At 43.3% G+C, this 23,740-nt stretch overlaps 1 protein-coding gene across 2 annotated transcripts in view; it reads left to right on the top strand.

Annotated features, from left to right (window-relative positions):
• The first annotated feature begins 1,304 nt into the window (after positions 1-1,304).
• The window catches only part of PERP (p53 apoptosis effector related to PMP22), a 49,937-nt gene continuing 27,501 nt past the window's right edge, over positions 1,305-23,740 (top strand). The window contains exon 1 of one of the 2 annotated variants that reach the window (XM_085612421.1): positions 1,305-1,685. In XM_085612421.1, the coding sequence (XP_085468547.1) occupies positions 1,490-1,685 (196 nt within the window). In that variant the 5' untranslated portion in view covers positions 1,305-1,489. Of the gene's footprint in view, positions 1,686-17,680; positions 17,949-23,740 lie in introns of those variants that run through there. The other variant, XM_085612420.1, reaches the window with a different exon arrangement.

Genomic DNA, 23,740 nt, shown 5'->3' with positions numbered 1-23,740 from the left:
TGAAGGAGAGGGCGAGTCCCCCATGGGGACTCGCGTTGGGGCCTACCTTAGGGGGATTAAGCCCCAGAGATCACTTGCAGCTGCACCACACAATTACGGGCAGCTGCTTCATGGCATACCTTTGGGGGCACACGATAAGCAGAATCAGATAGCAAAACGGGGTGGCAACCCTTGACGGAGGTCCTGATCCTGCTCGTACTACTGGTGAATTACTGTGCAGCCCCTACAAGCAGCACTCAAGCGCTAGGGCAGCATATTTAAAGTACAAAGGGGCACAATGTTATCTGGTGATCCATGCGTCCCCTAACTGCAATTTGATACCCTGCTCTTAGGAGTAAAGTTCTTTTACACCTTGCAATGGTGGAATAACAAGTACTGGTACTTTCAGAAATGGCATGGTATATACAGTGATGGTGTACGGTGTTGTTTTCATAATGTTTTAGAATATGTGCAACTTATAAGTCTTTTTGCTTTAGTGTACTACATGTGATGTTACGACAATTGCCTTGTTGGCAAAGTGATTCATGATCTATGACTTGTTATGACAGTTGGCTAGGTGGCAAAAAAAATCTGTGGCTGTGGTCTAATATGTTTTATGTACAATACAAAGGATATTTGTATATAACCTTGTGTGGAGTCTCTTTTGTGGTGTGCCTAGGGTGTCACTAGTGTGTGTGTGTTGCGCAAATGCTTTCCACCTTGCCTCTGGGTAAGCCTGACTGTTCATGCCAAGCTACCAATGGGAAGAGAAGGGGTCATCTTAGGTGTGTAACTCCCTTATCCTGACTAGAGTGGTGGGTGCTCATTCCACATAATTCCACTAAATAACACACAATCCCACTCCACATAATTCCAGTACACTCAAAACCACATTACTATCCACATAATTCCACTGCACAAATCCACACCACACGATTCCATGCCACACAGTTAAACAACTAACCAATCCAATTCAACCCACATAACTTCACCACACAACACATACATACACTCTATAACATATAAGTAAAAACATTTCAATTGACAGTGCCAGTAGCTGTAACTCAAACAAATGCGAGACCGATTGCATTTCCAATGCTTGTTTTTTCTGTCACTACCCTACAAAAGCCTCGAATTCCACTTGTATGCATGGTCTGCTTTTGTTACGGGCGCGGTTTGAAACGGGACTGTATCCCGCTTGGAGTGCGAAAAGTACAATGGCCAGCTGTTGTGCCGGTCCCACCCGGCCAGGTACGGGTTAAGCGCGGGGCGGGCAGGCAGGGGGTGCGGTGTAACCCGACGCGCCTTCCTCGCCCAGGCAGCTGCGGGGTGAGAGCTCAGGTGTCGCCCAGCCCCGCGGTGCTCTGAGTCACTGCGTGCTCGGGGTGGAGCCGCCTGCTTTGTGCTGTTGTCGAGGCCGCCTTGGTTAGTGTCCCGGGACAGACTCGTGAAGTGCCCGTGCCGAGCCGCCTTCCCGCTCCCGTTGTATCCCAGCTCGACCGGCCTCACCATGTTCAAGTGCGGCATCGCCTACCCGCGCTGCAAGTGGATCCTTCCGCTGCTGCTGCTCTGCGCCATCATCTTCGACATCATCGCGCTGAGCGGCAATGGCTGGGTGGAGACCGAGTCGGGCAGCGAGTACGCCTCTCTGTGGAGAAAGTGCAACACCAACCCGAACTCGTGCGATGTCTCCATCATGGACTACGGTAAGAGCGGGGTCAGGCCTGCAGTTGAAGCACAGAGACCTCGTTTTAAGGGTGAAAGAAGGTGTAGGCGTAGCCCGCAGACGTTTGTTCCTCATGAGTTCATCTTGGACAGGCAGGGACTCGAACGCACGAGCCCTGCAGTTTTGTTGTTCATCTGTTGTGCAGTATCAAGACATTTTCCACATTATTTGTAGACCTCGGTATTGCACAAAAATTACATTGAAAACAAGGTTTTGAAAAAAAAATCCTTGAGGAAAAAAAGTGCAAAAATGCGCTCGATAAGTATTTGCAGTCAAAATCGTAACCAGCTCGGTAGAGTTTATCGGGGTTCAGGGAGATTTGAACTTTATCGCCTGAGTTCTGCAACTCCATGTGAATGAGTGGGAAGCACGTTGTTGTAGGCCAGTAACATGGGCAGGACACTGCATAGTTACCAAGTGGCACCTGTCAGAGTGTGACACATTCATCTGGTGCTGTGTTTTTAACCATCATCACTTTCCATTCTGAGATTTTAGAGTCTATGCTTACGGTTTGTTTAATGATTTACTCGAGAGTTTTATGACTTGTCAGTTGATCTAGTGTTCAGGGTCGGATTATGATGGTAGAGGCAGAACCCTTTTATAATATTATTCCTTCACATCCCCAGGTAAGAGCTGTCAGGTTTCCTTTGTCTGTCTATAAGTAGCGAATCTATGTTTTTTTCCTATGCATTTTTGGGCCATATAGTGCTGATTTTTTCATGGAATGAAGAAAAGTGTGAGTTCGAGAATTCAAAGAAAATAAACTGGAATTGCATAGCAAGTTATGCATGAACTAGAGAAACCTGAGAACTCCGTCCTTTGCATGTTAGAAATCTCAAGTGCTGGCAGGTTTGAAAAGTTATGCTTTCAAGCGTGCTCTGTCTGCACCGCACGTTGTTTGAATAGACTCTTCGGTTGTGGATCAGAACATTCCATAGCCCAGAGTCCTAGACTCCCAGAGATCTGCCTCTGTTTCGATGCCACTTAAATGATCATTAGATGACGAGACGTGCGTTGCTGAGTGCAGGTTCCTGGTTGTGGAAGAGTGGGGGGCAGAGATTGTGAATACTTTGACTGTTTCCCACTGAAGCCTTTGTGGACAGAACCCAGGACCTAGAAGTACATCCTTGCATCCACAAATGTTTCAGTTAGGATGATGATGTGACAAACATGGAATCCGCACCCATCGATTGTATACGCATTTAGAGTCCCGTTAGACAATGATTGTTTGTGACAATTTGAAGAATACGCCAAGCCGTTATGTTCTTATTTCCTTAATATCTTTATTGACATCGATGAACATATAAAGTTGTTAAAATTCTATATTCACATTCCTTTTAGCCAACGCGTTTCGTCCCAATAGGGACTTCTTCAGGGCTAAAGAGAGAGACACATATACAAAACGTTTAAAATATATACATATTTACATATATAAACATACGTATACAAATACTCATACTGTTTACATAAATACCAGATTGTTAAGTAGTTAGCTAATCAAAGGTATTATGGAATTACTCAAATGTGAAGATAAGCAAAGAAGCTGCTCCCAAGATCTCAAATCATTTAGGATGATGATGTGGCGTTTGTTTGGGTTCCAGCACATTCTGGCAGACTGGTTTTGCAGTCCTTAGATAGATTTTATCGATAAGTTTCTTTGGAAACCCTGGGTAGATGACAGTGCAGTAGTCAAGACATCCCATGGCCTGTTCTCTCAAAGGCTCCACATGATGGCCTGTCTGGAGCAGAGGAAGAATTTTGCGAACACATCAGAGTTGAATGCTCATAGTGTAGCAAGAATGCCAAGGGCCCTGGTGCAAGCAAGGGAAATGACCCCTTTGAGTGTTGTTGTTGTAAAATACACCAGTTATCGGGGTTCAGTGGGTCTTTCAAGGCTCTGGGTCCTGGTGCTATAATTGTAGCTACGCCTCCATGCATATTAACCCACCAAAACATTAAGGTAAAACTGAAACTACTACCCCAAAAATCAATGTGCTGTTGGCCAAAACATTAGGAATGGCTGAAACTGGTTTTACAACATGACATGGGGTGCCTTGGGCAGCACTCACAGTGGAAGGAGAGCGCTAGTTGACACTTCTAAGCCCTGCAACAAATTGCCTGAGGGAGCGTATGCATGTAGAGCCCCAGAGCACTAACTGAGGAATTTCACACAAGACATATTAAAATGTCCTGCTGTGATTTTCCAAAAAACTCAAGGGCGGTGCTTTACAGGACGTGTGTGTGTGTATGTGTGTATATGTATGTATGTGTATATATGAGAGAATTAGATAATAAAGTCCTACAGTGAAGTCGAAAACATGTCAAAATCAACATCTGATTTCATAAAGTGATAGAGGCCTTGTTAGCTACTTTGGCATTAATATATAGGGCAATTTTGCATAAATGAATGTTGCAGCGCTAGTGCAGGGCCTTTAAAAAGTGGGGTCCTTTTGAACCATGACCCCTCTGACCTCCTATTTTAGACGAGCTTGTCTCACACTCCAGGAACCTTGTACAGTAGACCTGGTATGGCCCTAAAGGTATCATCAAATGTCTACTGAAATCTTGGCCGGAGGAAGCACAAAGTATGTGTGCATGGTGTTCGTGTGTACAGGACTGGAGCGCTGTAAAATGTACATTTCCCCTTAGAATCATTTTTTTACGTAGTAAAAAAATTATTCTATCTGGTGTTACATTTTCGAGTGAAAATCTGAAGACCTGAAACACGTTTAGTGCTTATTCTAGTTTTCTACTTTACAGTGTGCATTGTATCCAGTTTACTTGTGCAAATGCCAGACTTTGTGAAAAATACACCCAACAGTATGAGTCTTTTGTGCACAACAATGGCAGAGGAGGTCATGTTACAACCATTTAAACCGGTGCAGCTTGTTCCAATTAATGGTTGGCAGCCTGTCCAGGATAGCTCTAGTCTTTTCGTGTGTTTTTGTTTTTATGAAATGGGAAAAATATACAGAAGAATATATTGTATTTGGAAAGGGTTTGTATTTTTAGGTTTCGCCTAGACAGCGCATGCACTCTCTGCAAGACTTTTGTTTACATACAGTGGACTTAGAGCCCCACCATAGACTTCCATGTGTTCGCTTTAGCGCCTCTCTAATTTGCCTCCCATTTATCAGGGCATGCAGGCAGCTTGTCTCTTCTTGTGTTTGGGCCTAGCATGGACCAAGTACTTGTGTCCATCCACAGATCTCTGTTTTGGAGGTATTTTTTTAAGCACTCCATATGAGTGCTTGTGTTTTCTCTCCGTTTCGCATATCACAGCCAATGTAGCTTCTATTCCCTTCATTTCTGCCCCTTTACCGTGCACTCCACGCTGCTGCACTCTACTTTGCACCACTCTACTGAACTGTGCTCTGCACCCCTCTACGCCACTGTACACTGTACTTTGCAACACTGCACTCTATGCCACCGCAATCTGCACCACTCTACATCTCTACACAACTGCACAACTGTGCTCTACTGTATGCCACTCTACTCTACACCACTGCATTCTACTCTTTCACTGCACTCTACACCACTCTACTCTGCACCACTGCCATTTACGCCAATGCCCTCTGCCCCATTCCATTCTATGCCTCTGCACCTCTCTGCACTTCTGTACTCTTCACCACTCTACGCCACTCTGCTCTACTGTACTCTGCACCACTCTACCCTGCAACACTGAACTCTATGCCACTGCAATCTGCTCCACTCTACTCCTCTGCACCACTCTATTCAATGCCACTCTGCACCACTGCACTCTAGCCACTGTTACTCTATTCTGCACCACTGCACTCTATGCCAATGCATTCTGCCCCACTCTACGCCTCTGCACCACTCAACTCTATGCCACTGTACTCTGCACTACTGCACTCTATTCTGCACCACTATCCTCTACGCCACTGTACCCTACTCTATTTCACTGCACTCTACACCACTCTACTCTGCGCCATGTAATCTACGCCAATGCCCCCTGCACCACTCTACTTTGCCCCACTCCATTCTACGCCACTGCACTCTACTCTGCACCACTCCACTCTATGCCACCCCTCTATGCTGCTCCACTGTACGCTACTTTACTTCAGTGTACGCTACTCTACGCCACTCCACTCTGCCTCTCTACGCAATTCTCCACCATGCCACTCTACTCTACTTCACTCTACACAATGCCAGTTTTATTTGTTTGAGCCGGTTCATCTAGTCTTTGTCCATCCCGTAGAGCTTGCCCGTGTTTACCATCTGATTGGCTCCTTTTATCCTTCCACAAGTCTCTGCTTTTTGGGAACTTTTTTTCTTTTTCTAAAGAACTCCATGACCGTGCATAAGTTTCCCTATTCGCTGTGTTTTTTCCAGCACATTTCTTTTCATGGCATTATAAAAGTTCTACTTTCAACACCTTTTCGTTCGAGCAATTACACTTTTATACACTTTCTCCCTTCCTTTTGCTCTTGCGTGCACTGACAGTTTGAAACCATTTCATCTAGGACCTTTCCTATGCGGTAAACAGCCTAACAACACGGGCAGAGGCATGCCTGCCGTTTCCTCACAAGCTCAACCACGCATGCCTTATTTACTCGTATGCCTTAACCACATCCAAGGTTAAAGCAGTGCGCGCTCTAGATGCTGGGATGGGCAGGCCCAGGAGCAGGAAGGCTTGGGAGCGGAAGCGGTGCTGTAAGGGAGGCTAGAGCCAGGTTTTGGGAGGGTGGGGGTAGTTTTTTGGTCTCAGGGGAGTCAGGGTAGTGTTTAGGGCTCCAGGAGGGAAGAGGGTAGTGTTTAAGGCTCAGTGGTCGGAGTAGTGTTTATGGTTCAGGAGGAGGGTAGTGTTTAGAGCTCGGGGGGGTTGGGGTGTGATCTTTACCACACATTCCTTTACCAGTCATGCCTTTACCACCAATTTGCGTGGTAAAGGAATGCGTTGTTTAGACTCATTCGTTTTGGGGCTGCGTGGTAGTCACGTGTGCTTTAGCCACGCGTGCCTATGTCATACAACCTTCTTATACGTGTACCTGCACATTCCATTTCTTACACTTAACACTATAATAATTTAAAAAAACATAAAACACTTTTCTTAAGCATTATATGAGAGTGCATGTGGTTTTACATTCAATGTTTCCCTGCTTCTCTTAGCCCATTTATTTACATAGCTTTATAAAAATTTAATTTCCCACAACTTTGTCCTTAAAGTCACTCCTATGCATGCTTTCACTTTTATACAGCTTCGACCTCGAGACGCTCTCCTGTGCTTTAACTCCATGCAACACTCTTGTTCATTTGCTTCCACACCCTTTCATGTTGCTTTGTCTCTGTTTGCTTCCTGCCTGCCTTCTGTGTTGCTATCCCTGCACTTTCCTGTGTTGCTTCAGCCCTCCACCCCTGTTGATTTCTCTGCTTTACTCTTGATTCCCCGCCCTCAGTGAGGCTATCCTTGCAACCCTCTGTGTTGCTTCTTCTCACCTGCATTCTGTCCCCCCACATGGGTTTGTCCCCACCAGCATGCATCGCTTTATTTTTTATTTTTTTAGTGATCCAGCTTGGATTGGTGAACAAAAAAGAAAAAAACACTTTGTCATTTTGTAGGTGTGTGCATGTTGGATGCGCGTACCTACAAAATGATGTACGCAACTGTGGAAGCATTTTTTCTCTGTTTATTATCCATGCTGCATAGAATTAAGTATGCTGTGCAATCTGGCTAAATCTATTGGCAAAGCCAGTAGGCCATAAAGGCGAGACCGGTTGCTTTTGCCGGTGCTTGTTTTTTGTGTTAGCAGTGTTTATAATAAATGCATCTAACTCCGTACTTCTCCAAATTAATGCATGAACTTCAGAAAGAAAGCACAAGTCACAAACAGTGAACAGGAATTGCCTCTCCTGGTTTCCGGCTTGTGCTGTCTAAAGTTCATGCATTAACCGACAAGCGCCATTGCAATTTGCAAGTGCCTCAAATGTAAAAATACAGGTGCTTCGCTCGGAATCCACTGGCTCAAACCAGAGCCCAGAGCCAAGAGCCTGTTTTTATGCTCCTGCATTCCGTATAGTCTGTTCATTTAACCGAATATATCTAAGACTTAGCATTATTTTAGAAAACACAGCTCCGAAACAGAAATAGGCAAGCCTTGTTTACTGGTTCCGTGGTGTTATGTCTGAAAATGAAGCTCTAATTCCGAGAATTATTGGGTTATTATTTGTGCATAAAAACCGGCTCTCGCCTCTTGTCTGCCTGGAAACTTTCATGATACGGCATCTGGACTCCCTTTCAGCTGCTTCTACCAGTGGGGAACTAGGAAGGCGAGCACAGTTACATGATGGTGAATTCAACATCTCGTAAATAATCACAGGACATACCAGTTACCAATAGTTGCAGTTAAATTAGCAACATGCCCCTAAGAAATTATGTCTTTGTTCTCTAAAGAAAAGCCCCGCATCCAGAAGAATGAGAATTTAAATAATTCTGTAAGTCTTGTATAAGAACCTTCCCTGCCTACAGCCAGTCTCTCCCAGTGCAGGCGAAAGAAGGTCAAGCGAGGGACCCCTCACCAAGCAACCTTCTCGCATTGTGGAAGGGATATTCCTGGCTTAACAAAATACATCACTGGATACCAGCACATGGATCCTTTGGGCAGAGCGGTGTGAGAGGGGCAGAACAGACCAACAGCAAACAAATTGTTACAAGAAATAAAAGTAAATATGTTCAGTTCCCATAAGATTATCCCTCCAATAAATGGGTCTTTTATGAAACACATATTCTGTCAAAGAGCAGGGTCTAGAGATTTTTCATGTTTTATTTTTATTGAATAGTAACTCATAACAAATAACATAAGCCCAAAAAGAGAGCCAATAAAAGACATCCTCAATCATCAGAACAGTGTCCAACTCCTAATACTACCTTGGTATGGAAGTGGAAGGTACAACTCGCATCCCACAGCCACGTTGGGCAGACTGGGGGAATGGGGAAGAGAGACGGGAAAGAGAAACATACACATTTGTGCTCCATCAAAAAAGTACCCATGTGCTATGGTGCAATATAACCCCTAGGCTAAAAATGTGGGGCAAATTCATCGTAGACAGCAGAACATTTGTATACACGAATTCTGTAGTCAATCCATTACTGAACATCTTTTCTTTATCGTGTCTAGAACCTCCACGGCTACCGCAACTTGTATGAACACATGGAGTATCCTTTCTGCTGCAACCTTTAGTTTTAATGGATGCCACAGTGATGTTTAATCACCTTCAGCGTTGGCTTACGTTTTATGGTCGCGTCAATGTAATCGGTGAAGAGCAAGATTCTCTTACCGTCAATGGAAGATGGTTTGTACTTGCTGACTTAACAGAAATCATTTGCCGTCCTGTGGACTGCCTAGCTCGGCTATCGTTGTACCTTTGACTTCTTCCTAATGGTGCTGGTTAGTAGCCTGTACGTCTTCCACATTTGACTGTAGGCGAGTTGTTGGCCAGTAGGATCTTTTTTTGTAGAACATCCTGGATCGCTGCACAAAGAGGTACCTCCTCTGCATGCTGGACTGAAACCCACAATAGGAGCATGTGGGCAGCCCACTGGAAACCTTCTGTGGATCCTGTTTTGGACTTCAAGTGATCAGAGAGGATGTAGAGCAGGATATAAATTCACCCTGAAATGGCCTGGCACCCTCCGTATCTTCAGTAACCCTCTCAGCAATTTCCTATGACCACAAAAGTGGCCTTGGGATAAAGAGGCACTTGTCTCTTTTTTGTTTTCCTTTTTTCCTCTTTGTGAGTCATTGTGCTGCAGACTCACTTCCAGAGCTGAACAATAGCCCCATAGGAGACCAACATTGACGTATGCAGGCTCCCAATATGCAGCTCTTCTGCAACTTTTAGCACGGAATCTTTACCAGGATCTCTCTATGCGGCATGCCTGTGCCACAGATCGGACCGTTCCCCATGCCCGTTTGCTACACCACAGCCCGGGTGGCAGATTAGGCAGCCAGCGGGAGATCTGGTAGACTCCCCAGTCCTTCATATTGCCCATATAGCTGCTGGTATCCCTTGTCATAGCCCTTCAGATCCTCACTCTTGCCGTGCCTATCTCACCTGTGGCCCGGGCGAAGTGACTGGCACTATCACGGTCCTCGCAGATTCTGGGGTGACTGAACTGCTCCAGATCTTTGTGGCTCGCACGAGGAATAAAACGCTTTCCTCAAGTCCCAATGGGCACAATTGCTCCTTGCACTTGCAGAGTCATGGTTGGGCTGCTCTGAGTCCTGGACTGCTTCACCCTGCCCAGAAAGGTAGAACAGTGCCGGGGCCCCTAGGAGACAACCCTCTTGGGTGCCCAGTTAGCCACTCCCATGGGCTTTGAGATTTAGAATTTACTCTAGAGATTGAGGTGGTGGGGTATATAGCACACTGTCACTATTCTCTCTATTTTCGCAAGAGCCTTCCCACTTCTAGAATATTGTATCCTTTCTCCCTGTCAGTAACACATTGACGCAGGTCAGTAGGGTTTGATGAGACTCTGGTGCTGCTCCAGCTCCCTTGTGATTCTGCAGTATCGTGTCCACCATGTTTCTGAGGAGGCAGCCATTTTTTTTTATGTGCCATGTTTCATTCTGTAAGGATGTACTGACAGACTGAACACCTAGGTACAGAGGGAACGTATATCGACTGATAAAGGTGTGTGTCGCAGGAGTTACTGACTAAATTGAGCAGTTGCGTGCTGGTGGAGATGAGGCAAAACCAAGCATCTACAGTCTCATTAAAGTGAAAGTTTATACTGACCCTGGTTCTCTCACATACTGACGGTGGGCGGAGTCATGAATTCGTTTTAGAACCGCTTATTTTTTTTTTTTTTTTTTTAGAACCGCTTATAACTATTCCCTGATCACCTCACTCTCATTCCACGAGATCTACGCTGATGCCTGCATTAAATTCTACATCACACATACAACGTGCAAAGGTGTACATGGTGTCCTCAGTAACCTGAAGAATGCATTGTGTGCCACAGAAAGATCAATGGAATCGATGACAAATTCCCCCTTCTATTCGAATTTCCGAAAGCTAAAACTTTGAAGCAGGTCTTCTTCAGTCACGCAAAAATCAGGAGCCCTGCCCCTGAGAAACGTAAGACTTACCTCAACCTTATTTCCTTTACATCGGACCTAAAACGAATCTGTTTAGAATCTCCTTGACTTCACAGAAAATGTTTTTTTTTTTTTTTGTCTGTCTTTAATGGTCCTTGTTGGGCACAGGTGTTGGAGCTTCGGTGAAGCAGAGCATGCCGGGAACCTCTCCCCCTCCAGACCAGCAGCCCATCAGGGGAACAAAATCACCGCTTGTCACTTCACTGGTCACCTTAAGCTATTTTAAGAGTCAAAACTGCGATTAGTAATTGCGAACAGCTCTCTACAGCAAGTTCATTAACCGCCTGAGCTGTTTAACCACTGTTAGGGTCCTAGACCTGCTAGATAGACTCTTATCTCAGCAGTTATCATAAATTGTATTCTGTTGCAAATCAAGTTGGGCCGAAAAGCTTCGCTTTCAATTTTTCGTGGTTTTATTTAAGTGCAATGTTTGAGCATATTTACTGGCAGGCCATCGACTGGCTGTCTTTGACTCCGCTCTGCATAATACAGCCTTTCAAGACCCTACCACGCTTGACACCTCCATCTTTCTGCTCCAACCCTCCCCCTACAACATTTGTGGGTTCCAAAAGTAACTTTTCCCATTTCAAGGGCCACTGTTTTCTCTTTACTGTACTCCCACGGTCATTTTGTTCACTTTTGACAAAAAACAAATAAATCTCATCCTTGTAAAACAGATTAAGATGGCTGATGGAGTTTGTGTTGAGAACTCACAGGTATGCCGCTAAGGGACTGTACACATTGAAAGATAGGTGACCCGTATTTTTGGTGCTAGAGGAGGGCAAGGCCCTTGTGTCCACAGAGGTCTGGACAGTGCGCACAAGTCTAGCCCGTCCATAGATTCCTTGCAGTATGTGTTCCCGCCAGCCATTTCGTGCCCCATGTATCCCCTGCCTCTCTCTGCTAGTGCTCACATGTCTTAAAAATGGAAATCTTGGCCTCAAACAAATTTGTTGTGTTGAAAAGAATAAACCTTATTTTCATCAAGTCCAGGTCCTGGTTCCCTTGGTGTGGTATCGGTAGTCAAGCGCTTACATGTGTATTTGTAAATCGCAGTCGAGCTTCACTTGGGCATGCGAAGACTGGCCTTGTTTGTTTGGACACTGTTTACACATTGACAACCGCGGACCGCGTGCCAGGACCTGGCGGCTTCTCGCGGGGTCGGTGCCCAGACCCTTCTTAAATTTTTGCAGATTTTCCAGTGCAACATTCCGGCAGATTGATGGCTCCTTATCGCAACTTGTGCTCTCAATTAAAGGGAAAGTGCAAAGCTCGGTGTGCGAGAGAAGGCACGTGATCTCGACTCTCTCTTATTGCGAGTGAGGTTCACGCATTTTGAAGGCGAGTTCAGCGCTTTCTCGCAGAAGGGCTAATGTGACTTACACCTGGTCCAAGGGGCTGGAACTGAACCGTAAACGTACTCCATTTAGAGCTTTACTGTGTGCTGAGCTACTTTTGGGTGATGAAGTACCAGTGCTTGAAATTGACATACAGAGGTGGCGGTACCCCTGTCCCAGAGTACCTTGGTGCTGTTGAAAAGGACGGGTACTCTCCCATTGAAAGTATTGGAGCAGTGAGAAGTGCCAGCCAGAGCTAACCTGAACAATACATAATGCTACGTTACACTTGAACAATTGAAGGGAGATGGGAGTATTAGATCATTCATATGTTTGATTATATGCGTATATGTCATGCAGCAGCATCTAACTGGGCCTCCTTCCCTGAGGAGCCACCAGAATTCTCCCCGCTCACCCAACTCATTCAAAAACAGAAGTAGAGTTCCCACACTATGTACAGTGCATACGGAACTCTGCACAACCCCGGATCACAGAGCCTTGGAGAAATGCAGGGCAGACATAGTGCTTGACATAAGCTTAGACGTATGGAGTATTACTGCACCCAACCAAAGCGCATATTTCTAAACTATAGACACGAGCTGATCCATGTCGCATTTGTTAATAGATTATTCTGCTCCCCACACTATTTATATAGAATTGATTCAGGGAAACCATGCAATGCTCTAGCTGTCTGTGTGACCCTGCTGGGTTTTATGGCTTGGCCTGGGAATGTTCACCAATCCTAAATTACTGGGAAAAAGTATTCCACTCCATAGAAGAAATAGTTAAACCCTTTATAGGATCTCCCCAGCTCAAAGCACTGTTTTGGAGGTGTGGCTGCAGGGAGGATTTTGATTGGAAATTTTGCCAATGCGCTACTTGGATGGTGGAATTTCGACCACCAGATATGGACATTGAAAAAGCATTCCCAAAGCAGGGAGACGCTGTCTGCATTCACATGTCTACGCTCCCTAATATGCTATGCTGACGGGTGTTTCTCCGCAAGGCATGGATGCTCTACTTGCTCAGAGGCTGAAGTTGCCTGGGCCTATGGTGACGATATGCCCATACTTTCATTTAACAAAATCAGTTCCCCAACTTTTTGTTTAAAAAAAAAAACCAGCAGTCTCGGAACGGACAATGCCAACAGTTGAGATGCTTTAGCTGTGGAGCCAACAGAGGAACATAGAACTAAAGCAGACACAAACCTTCTTGCCAGGATACCTGAAAGAAATACAAATGTGTGTAACTGGTCACTTGAAGGCTAGTGATGACCAAGATTTATTCTGTTTGAGAAGTAACGTAAGGGTGTTACCAACTGAGTTCTGGAGTTTGTGCTTTTAATGGACACTTGAAAAAAATATTTGTTCTAGGTACGTCTGACTGTATATGGCTACAACTTATATTTTGAAAGCACTTCTTTATCTAAAACAAAATCTTTTTGCGCATTTTGCAGCAGCCTCTTCTATACTGGGTGCAGTGCAATTTTTATAGCAATCATTTTTATTGATTTTCATAACAACAGTATCATTGCACATGTGTAGTCATACAATAACAATTAACTGCCGGGTGTCCCCTGGCCATAGGTATCTGCATGCAGTGCAATTTTAAAATAATGATTTACATGTTCAGTACTTTCTATCACAGGCTGGGACCTCTTAGCACTAAAAAGTCACTATTTCCTGCTGCACCAACCAGGACTCAATTATGTGGTTTTACACACACACACACCACACACCACACACACACACCGGTCTATTACAGGCTGGGACCTCTTAGCACTAAAAAGACACAATTCCCTGCTGCAGCAACCAGAATTCAATTATGTGGTTCTCTACACACACACACCTGCAGTGATCACATTAACCAATAGAGATTTCCTATAGAGTATATATAATGCATGTCACACTGATTAGTTTAACTTTTTTTCTTTTAATTTTTCTTTTCACTTGAGATGTCTGTTATTTTATATGCAGTTGCGTGAAACTGAAATACCAACATAACAGTTATAGGATATTTTTTTTCTTTATAACCATATCTTTGACCCCGCCACCACACTCATTGATTGACCCCTTCCCAATTGCATTCAGGATCACAGTTCCCATACTTTTTTCAGTGATTTTTTGACCGCTATATTAACCTGTTTGTGAATGTCGACCACCCATTGGGCGGACTGGGCAATGTCACTCTAGTTCGGGTGTCTAATCTGCCATCTTTTTTGTTGTTACCTTTGCGCATTGGTGGAATTTGTCGCGATGTAAGCTTTTACACATACTGGATGTGGATAAGACGGAGAATAGAGTGGTTGTACTGCTAAAAATTTAGATGATGGCTCTCTCCTTACCCATCACTTTCATTACCCCCGCTGTTCCTATGAGGGTGTAAATTCTTCTAGAAATATTCCAGCATAGATAATCCTAAATCTATGGTGTTATGGACTCTGTAGTCTTTGCTTGCCTTCAGAGGGTACCTCCAAACCTTTGTGTTTCAAAAAAGCACAACGTTTCTTCTTTCTTAACCTCCTTCTCAACTACAGTAACATAATTTTAAAAGTGGGTAACACTGACTCCCATATCTGAGGAATTTATATCCTTGTCTGCATTTCTATTTCAGAAATTGTGATTTTAAAATACTGGACGCTGTAACTAACATTTTCGTTTTTTTGGGAAGAAAAATGGGGAAATATTCAGGTGTTCGAGTGAAAAGTTTAAATTCGTATAGTTCTCACATTCTGCTTATTCAGCTGCATAAACCCTACTTGCTATCCTGGATTGATGGCAATTAGTCTCCTCAATGTTTCTTTACAAATATTTGCATGAGGCATATTACCCAAGAAAATGAAGATGAAAGAATCTTATAACTAGTTCATTTTCCTTTTTATGGTTGTTTTATTTTCAAAATAGAGACAATCCTTTTTCGGGACTCATACCAAAATCATTTTTGGGAAAATATTTTATCCTGCGCTAAGAACTATGCCATGCATAATTCCATTGCATCCCTGTTGATACTCTCTACTTAACTCAAAATCTAGATGGACAACTTTTTGCTTCTTTACCAGTTTGTTGCAACGCAAACAGGATGTCTTATCCATATTGTCAATCCTCATTCCCCAACAGAATTTCAACTGGACCGTTGCCACTGAGTCCCAAGAGATCTCATTTTGACTTCTTGCATGATCCACCACTGAATCAGATATTTCATAAATCTATGACTTGTAGAGAAAGCACACTATCCATTCTCAGCAGTACATCATTTTTATTTTTTCTCTATCTGAGTTGCCAGTTGTCGACAGGGTGTCAACCCCCTCATACCCCGAAGGTATTTAATATTTAAATATTAAAGTTCTGGCATTAAACCCACCATATGCCTTTATTTATCTTCAGTGATAGAGTTGGCATCAGATAAGGTTTAATCTTTGATCAGAAATGGAATTTAAAGATATTTTTTAAGTGTAGTTTAGACACAACTTAACTGCAATGCCAGCCTCTTGTTTTTCAAAAGTGCAAAAGTAATAAACAATGAATATTATATATATATATATATATATATATATATATATATATATATATATATATATATATATATATAGTGTGTATATATATATCTACACCTATACATTCGGAGGGTTCCATCAGCCCTGTTCATTCATTTGCTTGTTTTGTTGCCATTTATATTTTGCTTCTGTCCACCACAGCATGAGGCAATGGGTCAGCCACTAGCTTCCCTCACTGTGAGTGGCAACGTTTTGCTTGTGTACGTGCACATGGCCTAAAGCTGGTGGGTCAGGCTCTGTTATTATTTCGTATTTGTATTTTTTCGATGAGTAGTTATTTTATTTTTTTGTACAATCCTATGCGTGCTACCTTAAGACTGCAGAATTGTATTACTTTTTATCATGTTTGAACCTTTGAGGCATATTGTGTATGTCTGCATAAAACTTGTGAGCTTGCCAATGTCAGACCTATTGGCTTTGCAGGGTATTCCTTGAAGAATGTGTCTGTTCAGAAATGGAGGAAGCAGGTTGCTTACCTCTCCCCTATTATTCCCCAAAGCCCATATTCGATGTTGTCTGGCGCCTTTAACATATAGAATGGTTTCGCTTGACTTTGCTAAACACCTCATTCCTCTGGCAGTTTCTGGGAGTTTAGAGTTTGGACTAAGGTGTCCCGTGGAGACAGTAGTTGCAACAAGGTGACTCAAGCAGGAATCATCACAGACATGCCAGTGAGCAACTTAGTGTGGCCCTCCCAATGCCAGCTGCAACTTTACCTGAATCACACATTTTTACAGCTGGCCTCATTAACCGCGACTGTGCCTCCTTTCATCAATGACACATCTCACATCCATCCTTTTACCCACGTGAACTTCACTCCCGCCTTTTGGCTCTCCTATAAGACCTTTTTTTTTTTTATCTGCTGAATTCGGGCTTCTGTATGGCTTATTGTTTTTTGATGGGATTACATTCCCATGGTGCTGCCTGGATTAAGTATTTCATCACTATATAAATGCAATTACAATGCAGTTCAATACAGTGCAACATTAATTCCATAAAATCCCTACCATTCTGCTGTTTGGTTTAACAGTGCCCATTAATTTAACATTCTGCATAATCTGAATTCATGAAAAGGGCACAATATAGAACATCACCTGCAGGAGTGTAAATTCACACAAGACAGACAAACCCTTATCCGAGGCGAATAATTATACGTATCCTGCAACTCTTGGAGAACCCCGAGATGCCCTTATATGAGGCCCTAGCGATGCTTACGTGCTCCCTGGTGCCATACAGGGGGACTGGAAAGCATTCTTGACCACCGGAAATGAAGCCTAAAACAAGGCCTAAACCTCCAGTACACGAGGCCTTCAGACCACTTACCTGATGCCTCAAGTCTATTAGATGGTGGCTAGTCAATTACATGGGGTCAGAAACTCTTAAAATGACTGTTAAGTAGCTGAAAACCATCATGATATGCAAGGATCTGAAATTCGTTAAACACTGTGTGAAAGCTCCTGAACTGCCACCATGCAACAAATATATGCTAGGTCAACTGCATGTGATGGAATTCAATTAATTAGATCATGACTTCTTGACATGTTGCATGAAATCAGTTGAGTTGACAGAAATGTAACCCTATATGTTTTATGGCCTGGACATCCTGAAATTTGGTTTAAAATTAATTATATGCAGCTATCTTAGTTTCATTCTCGCACCTCAAGAACCTGAGCAAAAATGTATTTCTTCTGCAAGAAGAAAATCCATTTAAATAGCTGGCTATGGCATACCACATAGAGATATTTTTATCTTGGCCAATGGCTGTTACACCCAGCCTGGTAGCAGGTAACTGTAGCATTCCATTGAAAAGTATGCATTTTCCTCTGATCTCATTCCCATAGTATGCAGGAATGGATCTGTGGTGTCGCCCAGCCACGCAATGCTTTGACTCATGTCATGATCTGGGAGAGGTTACCTGCTTTGGGCTCTTGGTAGTTGTTGAAGTCACCTCAGTCAGTGTCCCGTGACCGAGGCGCACATATCCCCAAATCCACTTCTGCTTCTGGCTGCCTTCTTGCCTGCCCGCCGCAAGATGATCCGGTGTGGTTTCTCCTACCCACGCTGCAAGTGGATCCTGCCACTGATGCTACTCTGCGCCCTTGCGTTCGACATCACTGCACTGGTGTGCAATGCCTGGATGGAGACTGAGTCAAGCCGCGAATACGCCTCTCTGTGGAAGAAGTGCACCAATTTCCAGGACTCCTGGACCTGCCAATCCATCTGGGACCTCGGTAAGGGCATTGCTGGAAAGAGGCCTCCTTGGCTGTTGCATTGTGCACTCCCAGTGATGGGCACCTGTCAAAATGGCGCCCGGCACAGCTAGACTAGGTCCATGCGCTGCCCGTGATGTACTACTACGAAAGACTAGAAGGCTCAGCTTAGGGGCATGGCGGGTTCCAAAGAACTATAACATGCCATGGATGAAGAACATTTTGATTCTCAAAAGGATGCCCTTCCCTCTTAAAGAGTCATTTTAGATTTGTGAATCATATGCGCAGAAAAACACAAAAATTGCACATTTCATTTTCAGAATATAGAATGTCTTGCTAATTAAAGGTTTCTTGGAGGCTGGTGAGCTCATCACTATGCTCACAAGTGTCTGGTGGTTGTTTCTGGTGTTATCTGGGAACTTGTGGTAGCACCACACTTTAAATAAAATCCCTGTTTTTAGTGGGACCATTCTCTTCCCTGTCCCCTGCCTGGATACCTTTAGAGCATGTCCTTTCCATATCCTTTCTGTCAGAAATACAGCAATAGACGTCCTTGGGGAATTGAGAAGTCCTTGGTGTTCTCTCTTACTCATTGTTTCTTCTGCAGTATGTTTAGCCTTCTGTCATGTGTAAGTCATTTGTAATTTATTCTCTATTTTTTGTAGTAGATTTCTTTTTTTTTTTACTGCTTTTTAGAAAATTCATGGCTCAATGTTTCAAAGTAGAACATTAACAATAGCAAATGTGATATCAAACTCTTGTGAATTAATCATTATACAGATTCTTTGTTCGTTGTAAGAATAATGTACAGCAGAATAAGATATTCGTTTTAGTCCCACTTATTTGGCAACAGAATCAACAAATTCGGAAAATCTCGTTCAAGCAGCAGTTGCGCATAGAGCGCTCAAATATAAAACGCATAACACTTTTTCTGCATTCAGGGTTATTAACAAGTCAAAAAAGCACATAGAGGACCGCCAAAGACATAAGCATGACAATATTGAGCATAAAAAGGTTTTCCGAGAAGATGAAGCCTTGCGCTCTTCAATAGTAAAGGTCGTATAGCCTTCTTAGATATGCTCAGAGCGAGGGAATGATCTTCTGACGTTGCAACAGCTGTTCTGAAATGTTATCGGGTGGACATTTGAAGCAGAGCTGTTAGCAAGACCCCAGTTCCTTGTGGGGTTGTCTGTACAGACGTATTTACCATCTTGTTACTGGAGGATGTTATCTAAAACTGGCCCAGTGGTCACGTCCTACAGGTGAGCCTTCAGCCCTCAAGCCCTTCCCTATTGGGGGATCAAGATTTGAACTCTGTTTGATAGAACCTTCTTCATTGTATAGTTAGTCAGATTATTTAATGATGTTGTATTTATTTACTGCTGAAGTGGTCCTTGCAAGAATAGCGTTTGACGTTTTCCATTAGTCCCATCCATGCTCTTGGTTTCTCTAACTCACTGTGCAAAAGCAAGCCATCTTCCTGCCATACCATATCTTAGCTTGGCCTAACCATAGTAAAGGTGACGTAAAAAGCCTCTTTGCCGGCATGAATTGGAAGCTGTGTTGCAAGCCTTGTTGGCCAGTTAAGTATATCGGATAATTCTTCTGCTGGCTCTCGTTCCCACTGGTACGAGTATAGCATCAAGGTGCCCCCAAACACCAAACCGATTAAACTGGAGGATGAAAGTTTGAGGGAAAGTACCCCTCAGTGTCACGAGTCCATTCTTGCCACATTTACCGTCTTTACTCTCCCTTGCTTTATTTCTTCCAAACTGTAATCCCCCCCCCCCCTCCCTCCATGGCATCCCATGGTAGTCTTTCCACATGCCCTAACATAACATCCATTCTCCCTGTGTTTTCTTTTGCGCCCTTTGTTTAAAGAGCGACCTAGGGTGCTAGTCCCTCATTTGAGCCCTTGAGAACTGAAACAATTGGCACTACATCCTCCAGTAACCAGAACATACATAGTGGCCTACCAAAAGATCTAGATGAGAAAGTGCTTGCCTTTGCTCATGCTTGGGAGATATTTGACGGCAACTCAAAATGTACTGGGTTAGCAAGTTCCGCTCTTCCGTTCCATTTTGAATCACAAAGTCCTTAACCGGGTTACTAATGCCTGCCGTGCTCCAGTACAATCAAACACGTTAACTGGCAGATTAAGAGACCCACCCTCAGTACCAAGAACTTCTAAGTTCGTCGTAATTGTACTATAGTTGCATTTATATAGTGCTTACTACCCCCTGATGATCAAATTAAAGGCAAGTCACAGGGCTGAAATGTAAACACGAGCCAGCTGATAGCTTGCATTCAAGTGTCACTCATCTAGAGGTTTAATTATGGGTCTGGCATGGTGCATGCCCCTTCAAGAAAAATGTAAGAACCTGCTGCCATCAAGGCTTGGATTCCCTGTGCAGAATAACAGACTTGTTTGTAAAAAAAAAAAAAAAAAAAAGTATTTTCAGTATACAGTGTATGGTCTGGGCTGCACTAGGCTTTTATCCATGATTTACAAAAGCAGGATGGATATCCGCGTCTTCCTCAATAACTCGAACAAAAGTGATGCTCTACCTGTTTAAAGATAGATCGAATAAATCTCACTAATAACTCACCCAAAAGGGGTCGCCTACGGCCACACCATTAGGAAGAGAGCACACAAACAACTATAAATTGTGATTGAAAATTATATTTTTCTTTATTCTTTTTGTTCAATAATTTTGTTGATAAATATACAAAAAAACATGTGCTCAAAATAAGCAAAAAGGCAGATTTTTTTAAATGCTATATGCAAAAAACCAAGCTAGGCCCCCACAGGGGGGTTAGAGGAGTGTATAAACGGTTAAATCACAATCATGCTCATCAAGCAACCCATACAATCTTACACAATCAACCCATACATTAAACATACATTTGCTCTACATTTAAAATATTTTTATATACACAATAGTTGTTTATGTGCTCTCTTCCTAATGGTGTGGCCGTAGGCGACCCCTTTTGGGTGAGTTATTAGTGAGATTTATTCGATCTATCTTTATTTAAACAGGTAGAGCATCACTTTTGTTTGAGTTATTGACTTTGTCCCCTACTGCTCTCCCTATATTCAAATTGGGGTACCCCTTCTCTTAGTGGATATCCGCGTCTTCCTCATCTGCATGTGATGGAAAGTACCTTATATTCACAAACTCTTTGCAACCAAAAATGTACTAATCTATTTACAAGAAGAAAGTGAGTGTGAAGTTGTTCTCACACTTTCCACATGATCGACCCCTTCAGGGCAGACCCACGGTATATGTTCTGCTCTGTTTGCTAGTAAACCACCGCCCTTTGTAGATTTTAGATCAGCAAGAGTACCCTATGGCTAGCACCTGGAAAGCCTACAAGAGAACATTGTTATCTTTGGAAGAACAGGATATTGGATGCTTTCTTGTTTCAACCCTCATTTTGAGCCATGTCATGTGATATGAGCCTTTTTTGTTCTTAAAATAAATACCAGATTTCAAGTGGACGCCTTCCAAAAAGCATCATTTTATTTTTGTCTTGTAGTTTCTTTTTGTCTTTTGCTTTTTAAAGAGCTGCAAAATGGACCCTTCTTTTCTTTACTGACTTGTCTCTCTGCCTAGGTTAATGTCTCTTACCAATGGTGCTTTGTACTCCAGTGCTTACTATAGCCGTGACAGGTTATTGCCATTTAGTTCTCTGTGTTGCTCCTTTGGACAAGGCCCGCACACTACAAAATACCCGGAAAATATAAATAATTGTAAATTCAGGGCACAGGATATGTCTCTTATGTGGACATTGTATTACCATTATGGTATTTCAAGAGTGCCTACAGTGATCATGTCCCTTTATGTGTGAAATCAGCAACTCTCCGTAACCCTTTTACTCTCCCGATTGTGTTGGTGAGAAGCACTAACCCTTTCTACATGTGTGTTATGACTGCCTAGTGCATTTTGGCAGACATTTGCCTTCTTCACAGCTTCCATTGTATAGCTGGTTTTATAGTTAAATATTACATTGAAGTCCACATAGTAAGCATGATTGCTTCATTTTCTTGTGTTTCCTCTGACGTTTTAATTCAAAAGCTTAAACCTCTGTTTTGTATTTCTTGTTACTTATATAGTATGTAAACCTTGCTTCTTCAGTTGCAGTTGCAACTTTATGTTGCTTACAATGGTTGTTCTCCGGTGGTTGGTGATCATATCGGTATCAGCTGGAATTTGTTGCGTGCAAAAGTGTTTTTGTGGGTTTTTTCTAGAGCTTGCTACTGTTGGTTTGGCTGGTTATAGAGCGGTGGAAAAGTTTCAAATTCTGGCTTCAGCTGAGTGACCCCTTTTTTGGCACAGTGGTGCACTCCTCCGTTAGTTGAACTTAATACATCTGGGTTGGGAGATGGTTGGTTGTGTGATCCATGAAGAATGGTGTATGTTACCATTCTCTAACATTGGGTTGTTTGTTGAAGGAGTGAGGTTGTCTTGTGCAAGTATGAGTGTTGGATTTGTTATTGTGAGTGTGCAAGGCAGCTGCTGTTAAAGGTGCAGAAGACCTGACCCCCTTTTGGTCTTCAGTTCTACCAGTTTGAATAGAATATGCTTCAATTTTTGTCTAGAATGAAACCTAGCCCAAAGCTTGAAAGTTCAGACTCTGTAGCACAATGTTCAAGTCTCTCTTAGCAATCAATTAAGTATTTTTGGGTTGTTCCCAGTGATGTGTCTGTATTCCAGAATATATGTAAATGAGAACAACTTTAATTTGAATGAAAGGCATATTTCGTTTGTAGTTGGTGGTGGTTTTTGTACTTTCAAAGTCTGTTACGTTGTCTCATTTCTTATAAATGGTTTTGCTCATCCCGTCTGTCCCAGCATCTCATCAACATGATGTCGTGACTCGTAGATCCCCTTGTACATTTGAAGTCACTGGTCAAAAATACATTCTTTTTTTTTTGTAAAACTTTTTATTAACATTAAATCTGCAGCAGTTACAGCAGTCGTGACCATAAAGCAGTCTGTAATCATACAGGGTACAAATAAGTGTACCAGACAAGATCAACTTCACATCAAGGGCTGTGCCGATCACAGACCAACCCAACAGCACGCGCCACACAGGCCTCCCACCAACCCGCCCGAGTCCCGGGAGTTACAATCCACCACACTCGTGATTAGGAGTTGCCCAAGGCTCCGGACCCTCCCTCCGGTACTAAGTTGTCCAAGAGGGCCTGCCTCTCTCGCCGGAGTTCTACCGTAGGAGATATACAAATGTCCCCCCTATATCTATTCAACCGCCCCCATTTCAGGTCCCTTTTTTTGGGGTACCCTCTTCCTTTTTAGATCGTTTTCTACGCCACCATAGAGAAATCCATATCTTTGGCCCAAGCACTCAGGGACGGCAGCACGGCCACCCCCCATTTTTGGGCAATGTTCCTTTTGGCTAGGGCCCAACCCAACGCAGCCCACTCCTGCTCCGCTGGAGTAAGGTCGAAGAATACATTCTTGCAGCTGGTCCTTTCACAATCGGGCAAAGTTTGATAATGCAAAAAAAAAACTTTGGGGGTTTAGGTCGTGCCTTGCTAGAACAGTGATTTAAAGGTCAACATTAAGGTTGCTGTGGTGTTTGTTCGTTCCAGTGACCGTGATTCGCAGTATTTCAATGGTCTAAGACTCCTCTCCCTTAACAGTGCCAGTAAATGGCATGTCGTGGTGCTGTGACTGTCGCCGTCTCTAGCAGATAATTACATTATGGCGCAGACAGTGATTTAACCTGTAATCAGTCAGCATAAAATATATCTAACCAATTACAATCACTGTGACAGCAACTTCTCA

Source organism: Triturus cristatus, chromosome 6 (genome assembly GCF_964204655.1).
Source record: "Triturus cristatus chromosome 6, aTriCri1.1, whole genome shotgun sequence".
Taxonomy (NCBI): Eukaryota; Metazoa; Chordata; class Amphibia; order Caudata; family Salamandridae; genus Triturus; species Triturus cristatus.
The sequence above is the reverse complement of the archived record's forward strand: the minus strand, read 5'-3'. Positions and strand labels throughout refer to the sequence as shown.